A 19641-nucleotide genomic window follows, 5' to 3' on the forward strand; every position below is an offset into this window, starting at 1 on the left:
ACATATTTTTTCCTATAACTTTGAATATTATGTAAACTTAAAATTAATATGTAAATTTCTTACATTTTTATTATTTAAACTCTTAGAATTAGTCCCTTTTTTGTATGTGAAAAGAGATAAGAAAATTGTGAAGCTAGTAGAGAAACAAGCATTCCAAGTTCACACCATAAGATAGGACTGAAGTCCAGAAAGTATGGGTGCAGGGAGCCCTGAGGCACCCTTAAAGCACCCAAGCAAGTTAAAAAGCTATATTTTCAAGACAGGAAAGTTCAAAACATCTTTTGGGACAAGCATGAACAGAATTAGAATTATACTTCCTCTAGGAGTGTACATAATCACAACTGATGTCAAAGAGAGTATAATGAATGGTTAGTTCTGGAGTCACGGCAATACTTCTTGTGGAAAGCTTACAACATTTTAAAACCATAGTATGATATTTTATATTATACAGGTACATTAATTGCATATATACAAAGTGATTGTAAGCTATATTTCATACTTCATAAATCCTATCTTCATAATCTGAAAGTTTAGTTAATGAAAAATATGAAGAATAGGTCAATAATCTGATTAAGAAAACGGGGGTTGCCTGTGATTTTAAAGAGCCTCTGAAACCTTTTCCCTTTCTTGATAAGACATCTCCTCATCAGGGACGTCATGAGACATGAGACATGTTTCTGCTGTCTGCTTTTATAAGGTGGTGCTCATCAAGACAAATTACTGCCTTTGATTCCTCAGAGCTCAAATATTGCTTCAGAATCCCTTTTAACATCTTACTCTAGGAACGATGACCAGGTGATCCGGGTTGGCAACTGAGATGAAATGACCTCCCCACTGTATCACATGTAGGTTTGTAACTACAGTAGCTCTGTATAATCCCACACTGTTTTATTACTCATTAAATACATTTTCCCTGAACTCATTACTATCACCTTTAACAAAATTCTATTGTGATTTCATTCATGAGGAAAAAAGTATCATATGAATGAAAAAAATCTTGAGTATGTCTATCATAATAAACTTGCCTATGTGACCTTTTTATTTTTATAATTGCAGATTCTAATGCGCATCAATATAGCTCTGAATGTGTTCCCTAGAAATCATGCAAAACCAAAGCTTTGTAACTGAGTTTGTCTTCCTGGGACTTTCACAGAATCCACATATTGGGAGAATTGTGTTCATTATATTTCTGTTCCTCTACATTGCAACAGTCTGTGGCAATCTGCTGATAGTGGTGACGGTCGTCAACTGTCCAGCACTCCTGGGCTCCCCAATGTACTTCTTCCTGGCTTATCTGTGCTTTTTGGAGGCATGTGTCACTTCTGTCAGTGCCCCCAAAATGATTATAGACTGTCTCTATGAGAAGAAAACCATCTCCTTTGGAGGGTGTATGACCCAGATCTTTGCTGCACACTTCTTTTCAGGGGCAGAGTTGCTTGTGCTCACAGCTATGGCCTTTGACAGGTATGTGGCCATCTGTAAACCCTTGCACTACACTACTATCATGAACCCAAGACTCTGTGGCATCCTGATTGGAGTAGCCTGGACAGGGGGCTTTCTGCATTCCATTATACAAATTCTCTTTACTTTTCAACTTCCTTTCTGTGGACCTAATGTCATTGATCACTTTATGTGTGACTTGTTCCCATTACTGAAGCTTGCCTGCACTGACTCACATGTCTTTGGCCTTTTTGTGGTGGCCAACAGTGGATTCTTCTGCATCCTGATCTTCTCTATGTTGCTTGTGTCATATGGGGTCATCCTGTTCTCCCTGAGAAACCACAGCACTGAAGGACAGAGGAAAGCCCTCTCCACCTGTGGGTCTCACATTACAGTTGTAATTTTGTTCTTTGTCCCTTGTATATTCGAATATGCACGGCCTCCAACTTCCTTCTCCTATGATAAACTAGTAGAGATGTTCTATACAGTGCTAACTCCCTTTCTCAATCCTTTGATTTATGCTTTCCGAAATAAGGAAGTGAAAAATGCCATGAGGAAACTGTGGAATAAATGAATGATTGCTTCTGTTGAAAAATAAAGTCTTAGAGCTTGAAAAAAATAAGAGTAAAGTATATTGGAAGGAAACTTTATGTGGAAAAACTATTTTAAAGAAGGCTTCGTAATGCAATTATGACAAAAAAGAGATTGAGAAAGTCTATTTTCAGATTTTGATTTTCTTAGATATCCAGATAAGCAACTCTTATCATTATAGTCAAAAGAAGAAACAATTTGCACTCTTCATTTAAATAAAATAATCAAAATAAAAGAGAAATACAGCTACTGCTATTCATATATTTATTTTGTTATATTTTGGCAAATTTATTTCTAATACTTGCATGGCAATCCTTTAGAAACACAATGATAATCGCCGTGCCACCATCAGGACACCAACCTCCATCAGGCCCACACTCAATTCCTTGTTTTTATCCTTCCCACCTGCCCCCTTAACAAACTCAATCCTACAGGTAGAGTTTTAGGCTCAATTATTATTGATCATTTTTTAAATCTCATTATATTTTTGCTCCCACATATGAGAGATTGGTTCTTCTATCCCTGTTTTCTCAGAGATTTTTCCTTTGCTAAATTTTGTGAGTACTATATAAATCTAGTGACACTAGCCCACACTCAGTGTATGCCGGATCTCTTGTGCAGATTTCTGCCACAAAGTAGCAGAATAGTCTCATGCTGGGAATTTCGAATCATAGGTTTTCTTTCTCTGCTGGAATCTTGGAGGACTTGCCCTCCAGTGTTGCTGCCACCTAGTGTTAACAGCTGCAGGTATAGGACCACTGTTGTGGTATCAGAGTACGTATGAGGTGTTCCTGTACTGGTGAATCGAGGAGTGCTCAACCACTGAAAGCTGACTCAGTATCTCTGACAGTGTCTGCGTACCTTTACTCTCAACTGTCTCCTGGAGAAAGATGACTTTGAAACAAACAATCTAATGTTCCAGAATCTGAAAAGACCTGGGCTTTGTCCATTGTTTTCTTGCACTGGAGTATGTGGTCTATGAATGAATGCAAAAACCACATGGTTGTTTCAGACTTGCTTTACATCATAGTACTTGTATATTCTTAGTTCTCTGCTTCTCTCCATATTTTTCTTCTTCTCTTACTGATGCTTGTATGGGATATCTGACTTAGATGCTGAAAACAAATAATGGGAAGGGGTCAGTTTTCAAATTTCTCTATCCTTCAACCATTGATAACAATCTGGCCTTCTTCATAGCTCTGATCTCAGGCAGATGGTTGTGAAATATCTGCAAGGGACAGGGGTTGATTCTTGATTTGTTACAAATCAGAACTCCGATAATTCTCCTTCAGTTTCCATGTTGTCTTTTAAAAAGATGGCTTCTTTGATTTTGCAATGGAATGTGCATGGTGGAGATGGGTGACTTTGAGCATTTTTGGCAGTAAAGAAATACTAAATTACCTAACTCTTTTCTATTCCCAGGTTGGACTGTCATTCCAGTTTTCATGGTCTCTGTCATTTAGCAGAGGGGCCTTGTTTCTACCTCTGCCTAGTCTCAACAAATTGTGTACCTTTATAGCTAATCTGGGGCAACATTTGGTTCTTGCTCTACAATTGACTCCATTTTCTATACCATACCATGTTTTTTTTTTTCATACAAGCCATTTTGTAGTACTTTTGATTTCTTATTTTTTTAAATTTTTATTTTATCACCATGTTGAAAGTTACAAAGTTCTCAGGTTTATGTCTCAGTTATACAATATTCAAACACCATCCCTTCACCAGTGCCCATATTCCACCACCCAAATCCCCAGTATACCCCCAGCCCCCGCCCGCCACCCCCAACTGTATAATTGATTAATTTCACTTCATTTTCCCTTTACCTTGATTACGTTCCATATTTCAACACAAAACTCACTATTGTTGTGGGAGTTTTACCCCCAAACTAGACAGCCCTACTAAGGAAGCATTTGATAATTAGTTTTCCATTAAAAGATTGTATGTTTTCAGTTTTTAGAAAAGGTCGCGCGGCCGCATTAGCGGCTGCGTGGTTCGGATGTGTCCCAGTCCCGCATCCCGGAGCCGTGTTAGTTGCTGCTCAGTGTCGCCAGGGCTCCATCTGGAGAAGGTGTGGTGGCTGCACCTCCTCCGTCCGGATCCCCGGTGTTGCTGGCCCCGATTCAGGTCCGGAGCATTCTCCGGGCTGCATTGCTCAGCAGAATGCCTGGCTGCTTCTCTGTTAGATGTGGCAAGATGGCCGTAATTTTGATTTCTAATAAATATTGTTATTGAAATATTACAGGAATAAACTAAAGTATATATTTTAAATGTCAATTTTTAATTAATTGGAGTAGATTTAAGTTTGCAAAAAAATGGAATAGATTCCAAGGAATGGCATCACGTTACCCAAAAAGTTAATAACCCAAACAGCACATTATAGTAACAAAGTTGTAGAAGAGATATAAATAAAATCTCAGATCACTTTATGATCATGTCAGATTAATGACATGCCTATTAAATACTGATCTAAAGAAGAAAAATACTTACTGTTAAAAAATCAATTATTATTAAACTAATTATGGAAGATATAGGGCATGTAAATATAAGCCTCCTTCCTGAATATTAAGAATTAATATGACTATTTTTTTCTTTCTGGGTCACACCTGGTGATGCACAGGGGTTATTCTTAGCTCTGCAGTCAGGAATTACTCTTGCCAGTGCTTGGGGGTCCATATGGGATCCTGGGAATCAAACCTGGGTTGGTTGATAGCAAATGCCCTACCCTCTGTGCTAACGCTCCAGCCCCAGATTAATATGACTTAAGTGACTGTTCTATCCAAAGTACGAAACAGATCCAGTGACTGTCCAGTAAACTCCCATGACATTCTTCAAAGACATGAATCTAAAATTTCTAAAATTTGTACAGAGCTATCAAGTATGGGAGGCATTATATAACTTAAATTTCATCTATACTATAAAGGTGCAATAAGCATAATTATCTTATACTGGATAAATACAGACTCTCAAGCCAATTCAGTAGCCAAAAGATAAATCTTCAGATGTGTGTACATTTAATTTATTTAAAAAATTTAAATATATTTTGATTGAGGTAACACTATGGTTGACAAAATGGGATAGTATGATCAGGTTACTAGAATTATTTGTTCTGTGAAATTGGTATTTATGTATTCTTTGAATAAGGACAAAACTATGTCTTTGGGGGCCAGAGTGATAGCACAGTGGGTAGGGCAGCAGGTAGGGCATTTGCCTTGCACTCAGTCAACCCGGACTCGATTCCCAGCATCCCATATGCCCCCCCCCAGCACCGCTAGGGGTAATTCCTAAGTGCAGAGCCAGGAATAAGCCCTGTGCAACACCAGGTGTGACCCTCGCCCCCACCCCCCATAAAAAATATGTCTTTGTGTGACTTTCCTGGCTTTTGCATAGTTCCTTTTGCCTTAGAGTAATTTACTACATGCTCTTTTGCTGTCATAGCAACATCCTGGGATCTGGGTAAAGAGAAAGGCTGTGTCCTCTGCACATTAAGAAACAGAAGCACAAAAAGTGCTCGTGATCTGCTTTAGGTCACCATCTTGGTAATGATATAACTGGAAAAAATACTGAAAACTCGCAACTTTTCACCTAATCCTGCTATTTTAAAAACTATTCTGTTTAAAAATAATTTAAGGCACTTGATAATGATGATAGCACAGAGGATAGGGCATTTGCCTTGCATGCGGCCAACCCGGGTTTGATTCCTTTCTCTCTCTCGGAGAACCTGGCAAGCTACCGAGAGTATTCTGCCTGTACAGCAGAGCCTGGCAAGCTGCCATGGCATATTCGATATGCCAAAAACAGTAACAACAAGTCTCACAATGAAGATGTTACTGGTGCCCGCTCGGGCAAATCTATGAACAACAGGATGACAATGCTACAGTGCTTTGAGGTACTGTTATTTACAATACCATAAATGACAGTTTCATGTGTACAGCATTCCAACACCACACCCTCACCATAGTACCTATTCTCCTGCCCAAAGTTCCCAATGTCTCCTCCTTTCTAGCACTCTCTTAATACACATAATCAGTTCTGTGCACCAACTTCCAGTTCCCTTGGCTTTGGACTTTTGTTGCTACATCACCATGTATGTTTATGTCACACAAAGGAGAGAGATCATTTGTATCATGATCTGACTCCTTTACTCAGAATGATATACACTAGTCTACCTACATTGCAGAAAACTGCATAATTTTGATCTTTCTTAGAGCTGCATGATACCTCATTGAGTAAAGATGCCACTGCATCTTGATCCACTTCAGTGGTTCATTTGTGCTGTCCCCATATCTTGACTATTGTACTAAGCAGTGTAATGAACACAGTTGTGCATATATCCTTTTACGTGTTTTTGTGCTTGGAGACGAAAATGGAACTTCTATGTTGCTTGGGAGTCATTGTTGGGAGAAAAGCCCCTTTTGGTCTGCTTTGAAGTGTAACACCAATCCTTGGGCTCAGCCACACCTTTTGGTCTGCTTTGAAGGGAAGCCTCTTGCAACACTTACTTATCTCAGGTCGACCTTACCTGGGACAGGATGTTTCTAGCAATTGTGGGTGAAAATGTGACCCTATATATAGAAAACATGCTTGTTCTGATCACCCTGTGTACGTGACCAGTTTCACTCTCCCACCACCCTCCTCAATCTATATAAAAGTTTGATCTCTCTCAATAAAGTAGAACTGCTTCACAGGACCCACACTGTGCCTGTGTGCTTATTTCTCATTTCTCTGTGTAGGAGGTGGTGGCCAGGTTTTCTCAGACCCCTGCCCTTAGCTGGAGGGAAGCTCAACCCTGCCCTCAGGACCCTGAGCAGTGGCCACTTGCTGGACGAGAGAGCGTGCTGAACAGAGGGCAGGAGAAGCCCTCAAGATCTGGTGCCCAACGTGGGGCTGGGGCCACCTATCATCTTCTATCATCTTCTTGATTGGGCACACTTACAGAAATACCTCATGGATTTCCTATTTCTGCAATGGATCATAAGCTTCTTCCAGGGAATAATCGGTTTCTCAAGGCATTCCTTAAGTGTCTCGAGGACACAAATTACTTTTCTGTCATCTCTGATGTATGTTTTTCATTCTTTGCTCCTATTATCTGGACTATTTTGATGATCTTCCTTTTAATTGCTATTATCTACAAATCTTTCACTGGTCTTCCCTTTTTCTCTTTCTGGAGTCAACCCCACAACACTGACCCCTAATAAGTGGGCATGGGTCAAGCACTTAAAAGCCACTAGGGTGTTCACCTCGAGAAGTCTCCCGTGATAACATGAGGGGGTCTCAGAAGTGTCTCCCAGTTAAAGACCCTGCCCCTGCAGAGGACAAACTGCACATCGATTAGGTCACTTGTCTCTAAGCACCACATACTTCCCCTACATTTTGGCCTTTGATTGTGGAAGGGTGACCTTCTTCTCCTTGACACTTGCACCTATACTCTGTTCTGTCTTCATCATGGGAAATTCTCTCCATGGGGTTAGACACTCTGCCCTTAAGGCGTTTAGATAACTCTTACAAAGTCAGGGCCTTGATCTCTCTGATGAGCAGGTTATTGAGGTCTGGGAAGTCCTGTGTGTCCCAGTAGGAGACCTCTTTGCACGGAAAAGAAAAAAAAATACTAAAAGGCAGGTAATAAGTGTGTCACTAAGGCAGCCTATCTCCATGTCTGATAAGAAATACTAGCTCCCTGCCTCAAAACTAGCCCTAATCAATAAAAACGGTAGCATCTGACCATCTTAGCTTTCAACAACTTTGTCATAGTTTATTTTGCCGGCTTATGTCAACAAAAGTGCTTTCTTGATGCATTTTTTTTTATAACAAGCAGGAAGCTGGCTGGTTAGATTGGGAAACAAAGGGGCCAACTCCCATAAATAGCTTGGCCCTGGGGACTGCCCCTTCCATTCTAAGTCCATATTAGTTTTCTTCCTGCCATTTTTGAAGGGTCAGATCGATTGATCAACTGTATACATGTGCATATTTACGTGTGGCGCTTTTGGCCAGTCTTTTGTCTGTCTGCCTGTCTGTCTGTTTCTGTGGAATACTTGAGTGTTAGAGTCAGTTTGAAGTCAGTCGTAAAAATTCTTAGACCTGGGCAAGCAAAATCATCAAAAAAGGTCAGAATGACATGCAGCCCAGCAATTTAAAAGATCTAGGCATTTTTGGAACTTGTTAGACCAGGTTTAAACAAAGATTTCTAATAATAATGTGACTCCTACAGAGAAATTTAAATTATCAATCTAAATTTATTATTGGAAGAATATTAATAGTTATTAACAGCTGTAAATTTTTAGAATTTCAAGATTTCTACTATCTAGGAAAAGCTACAGAACTAGAGCCAGAAACTAAAGTGAGAGAAGAGTTCAGAGAAGGCAAGGCTTTATCTTACTAGCCTCAGACAATTTTAATGAAAACTTAAGGTCACTTAACAAACAACATAGGTACAGAAGCCTATGAAATAAAGTTTCCTTATGCTTTCATAAATTTTGACACTATCGCAGCAATATGGGGAGATGCCATCGTTGACAACATCGACAAGGAATATGGTCGACTGGTTCAGCACCTCCATGATTGTGCGAGGAATACCGAGAGAAAGTCACAAAAAGACGCCCGTCTTCAGAAACTCTTGAGCTCATTCACCAATGTAGTTTGGCATGAGCCTCAGGCAATCACAAGCTAATGTCCGAGCTCACAAAGCTGTGCAGAGACGCTATAAAGGAGATATAAAACTCTTCTCTTCTCAAAGAGAGAAGAGCAGCAGTGTTGGTCAAAGTGGCAGAAGCCAGGAAAAGTATTTGCAATGCCCTCCTGACCTTTGCCAACTATAAGACCAAGATGACTACACTCTGACATCCTGATGGATCTATCACATCTTCCAGATGGGCAATTGAAAAGGTTATCCATAACTTCTACTTGGAATTCTTTGATAGCCACGTCCACCTGCCCACATACCAAATTCCACAGGATGATATGTCCTTCCCAGCGTTCTCCCTTCTGAAATCTGATGTGCCATTTCATTGGTAAAGAAGTATGCAGCACCTGGTCCAAACAACGTCAGACCTGAACACCTAAAGAATCTGCCGCCAGTACTCATCAACACACTGGTTCAGCTCTTCACATGCTACCTGTCTGAAGGCAAGGTTCTGTCCCAATGGAAAACCAGCAGGACCATTGGGAAGGGAGATTCCCACTACAAGAAGGGAGATATCATGACATCTGCAACTATCACCCAATCTGCCTGTTGTTCATCGTCTACAAGCTATTCCCTCAAGTTATCCAGAATAGGATTGGCAGAATACTAGATGAAGGACAACCATGCAAGCAAGCTAGGTTCCAAAAAGGATTCAGCATGATTGACCATATCCAACATGATGACTAAGCTCCTTGAGGTCTTGTGAGAGTTCAAGATGCCGCTCTGTCTAACTTTCATTGATTTAAAGAGGGCCTTTGATTCTGTTGAGACTGAAGTAGTCATCAAAGCCCTAGTCAAACAAACTCAGTACATCAGGATACTCCATGATCTGTATTACAAATTCACCACCAGGATCTCATCATTCTACAAGGAAGTGATCATCGACATAAAGGCAGTACCATTTCACCAAAACTCTTCAGTGCAAACCTTGAGAACGTCATACGGTGACTGGAATGGGAAGGAATAGGAGTGAAGGTACATGGTCTGCAACTATAAACACCTCTGCTTCACTGATGAAATCATTCTAATGACACCAAACAGTAGCCAAGCAGCACGAATGCTGGCTGACTTAGACCGTGAGTGTGGAAAGGTCAGACTACAGCTGAACCTCACAAAGATAATGTTCATGAGAAATGACTAGTTTCTGACGTTCCATTTGCTGTCAATGGAATGAACGTCTTCGAATGCAGCAGTTATGTATACCTGGGTCGAGAACGCAATATGACAAAGGACTGGCACCTGAGCTGCGCAGGAGGAAGAGAGCAGCGTGGAATGCCTTCAAAAGCATCGAAGATGTAGTAAAGAGCATGAAGAACCTCCAGCTCCGGGCACATCCTTTTGATTACATTGTTTTTCCTGCACTAACATATGCCTCAGAGACCTGGACCCCACAAAAACAGGATAAAAATGCTATTGGGGTTTCCCAAAGAGAAATCAAAAGAGCCATGTTTGGAATATCATGTTTCATTCAAGTGAGAGAAGGAATCTAAAGTTTCGAACTTCATCGATGATCGAGAATCAGGGACGCTGTCTCATTTGCTAAGGTGTCAAAAATCAGATGGACTGGACACATAATGTGATTTGGAGATGACTGCTGGACTAGAGCTGTTACCAACCGGATTCCAAGGGATGTCAAAAGACCGAGTGGCCAGGGCCAGAGAGATAGCACAGTGGGTAGGGAGTTTGCCTTGCATGTGGCCAACCTGGGTTCAATCCCCAGCACCCCATATGGTCCCTCGAGCACTGCCAGGAGTAATTTCTGAGCGCAGAGCCAGGAGTAACCCCTGAGCATCACTGGGTGTGACCGAAAAAGCAAAAAAAAATAAAAATAAAAAATAAAAGAACGTGTGGCCGCCCACCTACTAGATGGTCAGACTTCTTTCTCAAGACATGAAAGAACTGTTTCAGGCTCTCTGTGTTCCTGGAGCAAGTAAACACTATTGGGCTACACTAGCACGTGGCAGGGATGAATGGAGATGTTACCGGTGCCCGCTCGAGTAAATTGATAAGCAACAGAATGACAAGTGATACAAGTTATATCCTTCTGAAATTGTTAAAGGTTTTCTCATGTTTCTTAGAAATTGATGGTTCAAAGGTCAGCAAAACCCTTCAGGATATTGAAGCTAATGGTATCTTCAAAGAGGACACAGAACTAAGCAATCAAGTAGAAACAGAGATAAACTAAGAAGCTTCTGCTCTGCAAAAGACACAGTGACCAGAATACAAAGGCAATCTACAGAATGGGAAAGGATATTCACCCAATACCCATCTGATAAAGAGTTGATATCAAGGGTATATAAAGCACTGGTTGAACTCTACAAGAAGAAAACATCCAACCCCATCAGAAAATGGGCAGGATAAATGAACAGAAACTTTTCCAAGGAATAGATGCAAATGGATAAAAGGTACATGAAAAAATGCTCTGCATCACTGATCATCAGGGAGGTGCAGATCAAAACAACCAGGAGATACCACCTCACACCACAGAGAACAGCACACATCCAAAAGAACAAAAGCAACCGCTGTTGGAGAGGATGTGGGGAGAAAGGGACCTTCCTGCACTGCTGGTGGGAATACCGACTGGTCCAGCCCCTTTGGAAACCAATATGGACGCTTTTCAAAAAATTAGAAATTGAGCTTCCATTTGATCCAGCAATACCACTTCTGCAATATATCCTGGAGAAACAAAAAAGTATAGTTGAAATGACATCTGTACTTATATGTTCATCGAAGCACTGTTTACAATGGCCAGAACCTGGATAAAACCCCAGTGCCCAAGAACAGGTGACTGGTTAAAGAAACTTTGGTACATCTATACAATGGAATACTATGCAGCTGTTAGAAAAGATGAAGTCATGAAATTTGCATGTAAGTGAATCAACATGGAAAGTATCATGCTAAGTGAAATGAGCCAGAAAGAGAGGAACAGACATAGAAAGATTGCACTCATTTGTGGAATATAAAATAACAGAGTAGGAGACTAATACCCAAGAATAGTAGTATATAATACCAGGAGGTTGACTCCATAGCTTGGAACTTGGCCTCACATGCTGGGGGAAAGTCATACTCAAATGGAGAAGGGAACACCAAATAAAATGTGATTGGAAATCCCTTTTGGTAAAGGAAATGTGTGCTAAAAGTGGACTAGTGACCGAACATGATGGCCACTCAATACCCCTATTGCAGACCACAACAGCCAGAAGGACAGAGAGAGAGAGAGAACAAATTGGAATGCCCTGCCACAGAGGTGGGGTGGGGTTGGGGGGATGGGACTGGGGGGTGGGAGGGATAGTGCATTCATTGGTAGTGGAGAATGGACACTGGTGGAGGGATGGGCTCCCGAACACTTCATGAGAGAAAAATAAGCACGAAATGTATGAATCTGTAGCTATACCCTCACTGTGACTCACTAAATAAAAATAACAATAAAAAGAATGTTATCATACAAATATAAAAAAAATTGAATGCCTTTTGAATTAAGTATATCCATACAACAAAATATGTATTTGTGGTAAAAGGAATTTCGAGGTTAAAGCATTCTTGCAGAAGAGTTTTGTCTCAAGAATTATGAAAGGAAATGGGAGATAAAATAGAAAACTAGAAGGTACTTCATACTGAGACAAATTCAGACAATCTAAAACTTTACTCCTCCTTTGGTTTTATTGTTTGACTTTTCATGATTGTTTAAAATTCAAGTTTGAACTGCACATATGATTATTTGAGTTGTATTCTGGAGAGGAAAATAATATTGAGATTAAATTCATTTAATAATAAAATGAAATCAAATACAAAATGCAGTCCACTGAAAGTAATGAAGTGAGCAAAGATTGAAGAGAAACATAGGTAAGTAAAATGTATAAATCTTGAGAATATATTAACCCTCTTTTATCTATGTTTTCTTACAGTTTGGGATTTTATGTTTTAAAATCTTTAATAGTGAGCATTGTTAACCTTTTGAATATCAACATGGAACTAAATGTATTAGACATCTTGTTAAATTGTACATTCGATCTCTACAGATCTTAGTTTCTTTGGACTAGGACCCACAGCAAATGGTTGTATTGTATCTCATTGTGAGTAATGTGAAATGTTTGCTTTTCTCTTCTTTGGCTCCCAGTATGCTTGATGTTTTATGGCACTATGTTGGTTTGCATAAATCCAGATAAGTCTTTCTTCTCTGTAATTGGGTCTATCCCCCATGCAGACAGAAAGATCAGCTATGGGACCCCAAAGCCCTCTTCCAGGAAAATGGTCAAGGGGTTGGTCTAAACAACAGTAACATGTATTTAACAGGTACTGTTTCAAGTACCCTACAAACCTCAGGGGGTTGCTAGAGGCAAGTAAGATCAAGGAAATACTGGAAATCATCTCTGAAAATCTGGAAATCTGCAATGACTGACTGAGCTTGGGCCCTATTATTAGAGTCAAACAAAACAAAACAAAACAAAACAAAAACAGCAACAATGAATAACTGGGAAGCAGGATCTCTCCTAACCCTGAAGAAGGGATGGGATGGACTTCTTTCGGCCTCTCTGGAAAATGAGACCCAAGGCCACATCCAGTTCAACCTGAAAGGCTCGAGGCCATGTCCAGTTCATCTTGGGTCCTGATCATTGCATCTCATTGCTAAGCCTGGGTTACTCTGACGTGCCAGATAAAAATTAATTCCATTATTGGTGTGTCTCCAGTCTTTAGTTAACTCCTAGGACTTCTCAGTAATGGGGTACCCCAAGTGGAGAGTTCTCCGATTTTGCTATATTTGTGTAAATGAATGAGCCAGGTTTGTTAAGCCATCTGGCAATTTTAAAATGAAGGTGGAGAGAAAACCATGTTTCTGTAACTTTCTTTTTACAAGAATCAGATTCTAATTCTACAGAGGTGATTGAATAAGTGTATTCTACTCTTGACTTAAAAGGTATCCACTTTGGGTAGCACTGTCTGTAGCACTGTCCTCCCATGTTTCATCGATTTGCTCGAGCAGGCACCAGTAATGTCTCCATTGTGTGACTTGAGTTACTGCTTTTGGCATATTGAATATGCTATGGGGAGCTTGCCCGGCTCTGCCGTGTTGGTGGGATACTCTTGGTAGCTTGCTGGGCTCTCCTAGAGGGACTGAGGAATCAAACCCAGGTAGGCCGCGTACAAGGCAAACGCCCTACCTGCTATCACTCTAGCCCTTTGGGTAATTTGGGGGTACCCCTTTGGGTAATTCAGATAGAACCTGTTTCGCTGACTGTAAAGTTAGCAGCCTAGTCGTTGGGACTCAATGTTGTACATGCTATCACTAGCCTGACCAGGGAACTGAGAGCCAGAGCTTTACTAGGGTGGTAACCTAAGACAGGCCTGACCCCTGTTTTGGGACCTGAGGCTGCTGGATATGTCCTCCACAGCCTTGCATTCCCACCTCCTATAAAACAAAAAGGGGAGAAGTTTCAAGAAAAGCCCCTTTTGGTCTGCTTTGAAGTGTAACACTAATCCCTGGGCTCAGCAACACCTTTAGGTCTGCTTTCAAGAGAAGCCTCTTGCAAAGCCTACTTATCTCAGGTCGACCTTACCTGGGGACAGGATGTTTCTGGCGAGTGTGTGGTGAAGGTGTGACCCTATCGATAGAAAGCATGTTTGTTCTGATCACCCTGTGTACGTGACCAGTTGTACTCTCCCACCACCCTCTTCAACCTATATAAAGGATTGATGTCTCTCAAAAATGTGGAACTGCTTTACAGGACCCCCACAGTGCTTATTTCTCATTTCTCTGTGGAGGAGGCAGTGGCAAGATTTGCTCAGACCCCTCCCCTTAGCTGGAGGGAAGCTCAGCCCTGTCCTCAGGATCCTGTGTGGTGACCACTTGCTAGATGAGGGAGCGTGCTGAACAGAGGCCAGGAGAAGACCTCAGCAAGTTATATTCTTCCTCTTTAAGGTAAGCTCTCCATACTGCTTTCATTAGGGATTGAAACAGATTACATTCTCACCAACAGTGATTGAGGATGCTTCTCTCAACTCAACACAGTCAATCATTATTGCTTCCAGACCATTTTTTTCTTTTTAGGTCCCACCCAGCGATGCATAGGGGTTACTCCTGGCTTTGTACTCATGAATTACTCCTGTCAATGCTCAGAGGACCATATGGGATGCTGGGAATCGAACCTGGGTCGGGCAGTGTGCAAGGCAAATGCCCTACCCGCTGTGCTATTGCTCCAGTTCCTGTTTCCAGACTTTTTAATGAGAGAATGGTATGCAGATTGGCTTGAGAGGTTTCTTATTGTTGTACTGTTTTGCATTTCCATATTCTTAAGTTATAATGAGCATTTGAAAATACTTTTTGGCCATCTGACTGTCTACTTTTGGGTGTGTCTTCATCCAATTTTGGGTGGCAATTTTTGTTGTTGAGCTTGTGAGTGCAGAATAGATCTCGGATGTTAGTCCTTTATGAATGTATTGTGTGTTCTCCCATTAATTAAGCCTTTTTCTTGTAGCTTGAGTTTCAACTGTTGTGAAAAACCTTTCATTTGATGTAGTGTCATTTGTTTTTGTTTTGTTTTGTTTTTTTGCTTTTTGGGTCACACCTGGCGATGCACAGGGGTTACTCCTGGCTATGCACTCAGGAATCACCCCTGGCCGTGCTCAGGGGACCATATGGGATGCTGGGATTTGAACCCGGGTCGGCCGCGTGCAAGGCAAACGCCCTACCCGCTGTGCTATCTCTCCAGCCCCGTGTCATTTGTTTTTATTGTCTTTGCTTCTGTAGCCACTCGCTGAAGACATTTTGAGTTTATTTCTTGGAGACTTTTAGGTTAACTGTCTATGAAAAAGTGAGTTGCATTAAGTGGAACAAGGATTGTTGTCCAGTGAATGTTGCTGGAAGAGAACCTTAGCTTCGCATGAAAGGAAAGACAGGACCACTTTCTCCACCATATATGATAACTGAAAATGAATTAAAGTTCAATACAAAATTTTGGTAGGACTCACAAAATGTAACACCAAAAAGCAGATAAACACAAATGTTGAAGGAGGAGCTTAACAGACAATTTTCTCCAAAGAGGCATACAGATGTCTAATAATCATATGTAAGAAGTGTGTCCTACCATGATGAGAGATAGTACAGTGGATAGAACACATGGCTGGCCTGTTCCTGACTGTTTAATCCCTAGCAACACATGACCTCCTGAGCATCACTAGGTTTAGCCCCGCTGCTCGTAGAACCACTGAATAACCCCCAGAAGGCAGGGAATGAGAAGTGTACACCCTCAGCCCCTAGAAGGGAACCAATTGTTCATTTGTGCAAGTATTGCAGAAAGTTTCCTCCAGAATCTCTGAGATCTGCCTACTCTTCTCCTACTAACATTTTAATTATCATTTGTGATCAAGGAAAGAAACTGAAATGGAGTTATTGCCTCAAACCAGTAAGAATGGTTATATAAAAATATCTGGAAACCACAGTGTTGGTCAAAGTATAGTGAGAATGAACATTCATTTGCTGTTGATGGCACTGTATATGGCTTAGTCTTTAGAGAAAAAGCATGCAGACTTCTCAATAAATAGAAATAGAACTTCAGTATAATCCAGTGAGCTCACTCTTAGCTGTCTATAAAGAAATTAAAAAAACCATTATGCATACATGCACACACATATATCTATATAAACACAAAGATGTTCTTTGAGTACTATTTATGATAAACTAAACCTGGAATCAATCCAAGTGCCCAACCACAGATATATGGTTAAAAATGTGTATATATTGTAATATATACACAAAATTGAATACTACTTAACTATGAGAAAAGATGAAATCAAACTTTAATGGTACTGCAGGCTGTCAATGCAAGTGAAGTTAGAAAAAGAAAGACAAATATCAGTCTTGCTCATGTGTATAGTCTGAACAAGCAAAGGAAGAGAATAGACAATGGCAAATGGAAGCAAATGCTTAGATATTGCCAATAGAACTTAAACTAAGTCTGAAATTATATCTTAGCTTTAAAGTTTTATGAGGGTGGGGAGGAGTGATAGTATAGCAGATAGGGCATTTGCTTTACATGTGGCTGACCTGGGTTCTATCCGAAGCATCCCATATAGTTCCCCAGAAATCAGGAATAATTCCTGAGTGCATGCTAAGAATAACTCCTGAGCATCACTGGATGTAACCCAAAAAACAAAAATTATATATAAGTAAAATAAAGATAAAGTTGATGATGAGTCATGAACCGAGAATTACAAAGGATATTTACTTAATACATACTCCTTATACTTATAACTTTTACTATTATTTAATAAACACAAATGAGCACATTAATCCCCATATTTTACATTGCAGAACACTGCTCTGACATTATTTTAAAATGCAGATATTAGATTATTTATCACAAAGAGATTATATTCCACCTCTGTATATCCAATATTCTTTCATTAAGGAAATAAAATAATTTTCAAACAGAAGCAAAGAGCAGATCCAAACATGATTAAAAAACTTTAATTGAACAAGTATGTATGGAGTTTGCTAACAATTGAGAAAATAAATGCACAGTTAAAGATCTTAGAAAATCATGCAAATGGGCAATTTCCAACCCTCGGCAGGTTGACAGACAGCGGGTAGGGCGTTTGCTTTGCATGTGACTGACCTGGGTTCATTTTCTCCATCCCTCTCGGAGAGTTCAGCAAGCTATCAAGAGTATCCTGCCATCACAGCAGAGCCTGGCAAGTTCCCTGTTGCGTATCTGATATGGCAAACACAGTAACAACAAGTCTCACAATGGAGATGATACTGGTGCCTGCTCAAGCAAATTGATGAACAGTGGTATGATGGTGCTACAGTGCTGCATGGTATCTCAGGGAAGCATCATTGAATTCCAGTAGGAACTCAGCTAAGAAGAAAACTTTGATATCTTATTTTCCTCTTCTCCAAACTATGCTCAGTAAATGCTGCACAAGCATTAAGATACATTCTTTGCATCATCACCTAAAGATGTGCTTCCTTTTTTTCTCTGAGATATAGAAACAGGACATGGGAAAAATCTTTCCTTCATGGCCAGCCTCTAGATATACATTTACTCACAGAGAATCTGTCAGCACCAAACAGTTCAGTATACTGACTCATGGTAAGAATCATATTAATCCTTTTGTATTTTAAGAATTTTAAGCTGTATTTAAAACTATCAGTGTTATAACCCAGACCTCAAGTTTAATAGATTAGGTCTATCACTTAACTATGAATACTTGGGTTGATTACATAACCTTTCTCACTCAGCTTCTTTATTTATTATAAAATTGTATGTATAGTGTCAATAAGATATTTGAAATACATGAAACCCTTAACAAATATGAGGAACTAGAAGAAAGTCATTTGTTTGAGTATTTAAAATACTTGTTATTTCAAAAGCTAAACCTACGTGTGTGTAGTTATGTTTATTTTCTAGTTAAATAAAATTTAGGTGGGGCTGGAGCAATAGCACAGCGGGTAGGGCGTTTGCCTTGCACGCGGCCGACCCGGGTTCGATTCCCAGCATCCCATATGGTCCCCTGAGCACTGCCAGGAGTAATTCCTGAATGCAGAGCCAGGAGTCACCCCTGTGCATCGCCAGGTGTGACCCAAAAAGCAAAAAATAATAATTAAATTAAATTAAATTTAAAAAAAAATAATAAAATAAAATTTAGGTAAAAATGTCGCATATGTACCACTTTGTCTTTGTCTTCATCAGTACTTATTTATCCTGATCTTATTCTGACTTATAATCAATTGTTTTGCAAATAAATTCTAAGAAATAAAAATGGGAGGCATCACATTCCCTAACATTAAAATATATTGTAAAGTTTTATTATCAAAACAGTGTGGCACTATAATAAAAATAGAGAGACTAGTGGAATAGAATCGAAATACAAGAGGTAAATTCTCAGATGTATGGATAGTTAACTTTCAGGAGAGGGTATAATTGCATTAAGTTTTGATTCCACCATATATTACATCAGTGTAAACAGATAAGGAATTTTTTTGTTACAAAACATTGAAAAACATAAAAGTATTTTATTGTGTAGAAAATGTTAGCTTTCAAGATCTGTAGTTTGATGATCAGAACTGAGAATAGCAGTATATTCAATAAATACATACATCTTATAAAAATTTACAACTTTCAATATACTTTAGTCAACATGGTTTAGTGCACTAATAACAACATTTTCATATTACATATTGATGCTGGATCTAATATAAGAACTTTGGTATGACATTTGTACAAGTACACAAAAGTTTCATGCTTTACCACACAGAGAAAAAACTATCTTACATCTCTGTATACCCAGTATTCTATTCCTGAAGATAATGAAAGTATCTTTTCAGAAACACAGGTGCATATACAAACATGATAAAAAAATAATATAATTGATCAGGGACAAAATATTTTGCAAACACTTGAGAAAACCAAATTAGAATGAAAAGTCTTTGAAAATCATACAGGTGGGGAATTCCCAACTCTGGGGAGAACTGAGAGTCAATTCTATTGATTCCTGATGTCTCAGGGAAACATCCTTTAATTCCAGTGGGAAATCAGCGAAGGAGAAAACTTTGATTTCTTATTCCCCACTTCCCCAAATTATGTTCAATACAGTGGTGCAGAAGCAATAGGAATAATTCTCTGCATCATCACCCAGAAATGCTCTTTATCTGTCTCTGAGATGTAGAAACGCAAGTTGGGAACACCCTTCACTTTATAGCCAGTCTCTGAATACACGTTTATCTACAGAAAATAAGAGATTGCCAGCACCAGAAATTTCAATAAGCCGAGTTATGGTAAGAGTAATAATAAGCGTTTTTTATTTAAAGAGAAAATTTCATATTGCAATTTAGGACGAAAAGCTATACATATTATCATGAAGACCTCAAGTTTAATAGAATTAAGTTTATCACTTAACTATGAATAATTGGACTAAAAACATAACTTTTCTGCCTC

General features: G+C 39.6%; 1 protein-coding gene across 1 annotated transcript; it reads left to right on the plus strand.

Annotated features, from left to right (window-relative positions):
• Window positions 1-1084: 1084 nt before the first annotated feature.
• LOC129405725 (olfactory receptor 4C15-like) lies at window positions 1085-2014 on the plus strand. The gene has a single exon (XM_055142909.1). The coding sequence runs from the start codon at window positions 1085-1087 to the stop codon at window positions 2012-2014; it is 930 nt and encodes a 309-aa protein (XP_054998884.1).
• The last annotated feature ends 17627 nt before the right edge of the window (window positions 2015-19641 follow it).

Source organism: Sorex araneus, chromosome 6 (assembly GCF_027595985.1).
Source record: "Sorex araneus isolate mSorAra2 chromosome 6, mSorAra2.pri, whole genome shotgun sequence".
Classification (NCBI taxonomy): domain Eukaryota; kingdom Metazoa; phylum Chordata; class Mammalia; order Eulipotyphla; family Soricidae; genus Sorex; species Sorex araneus.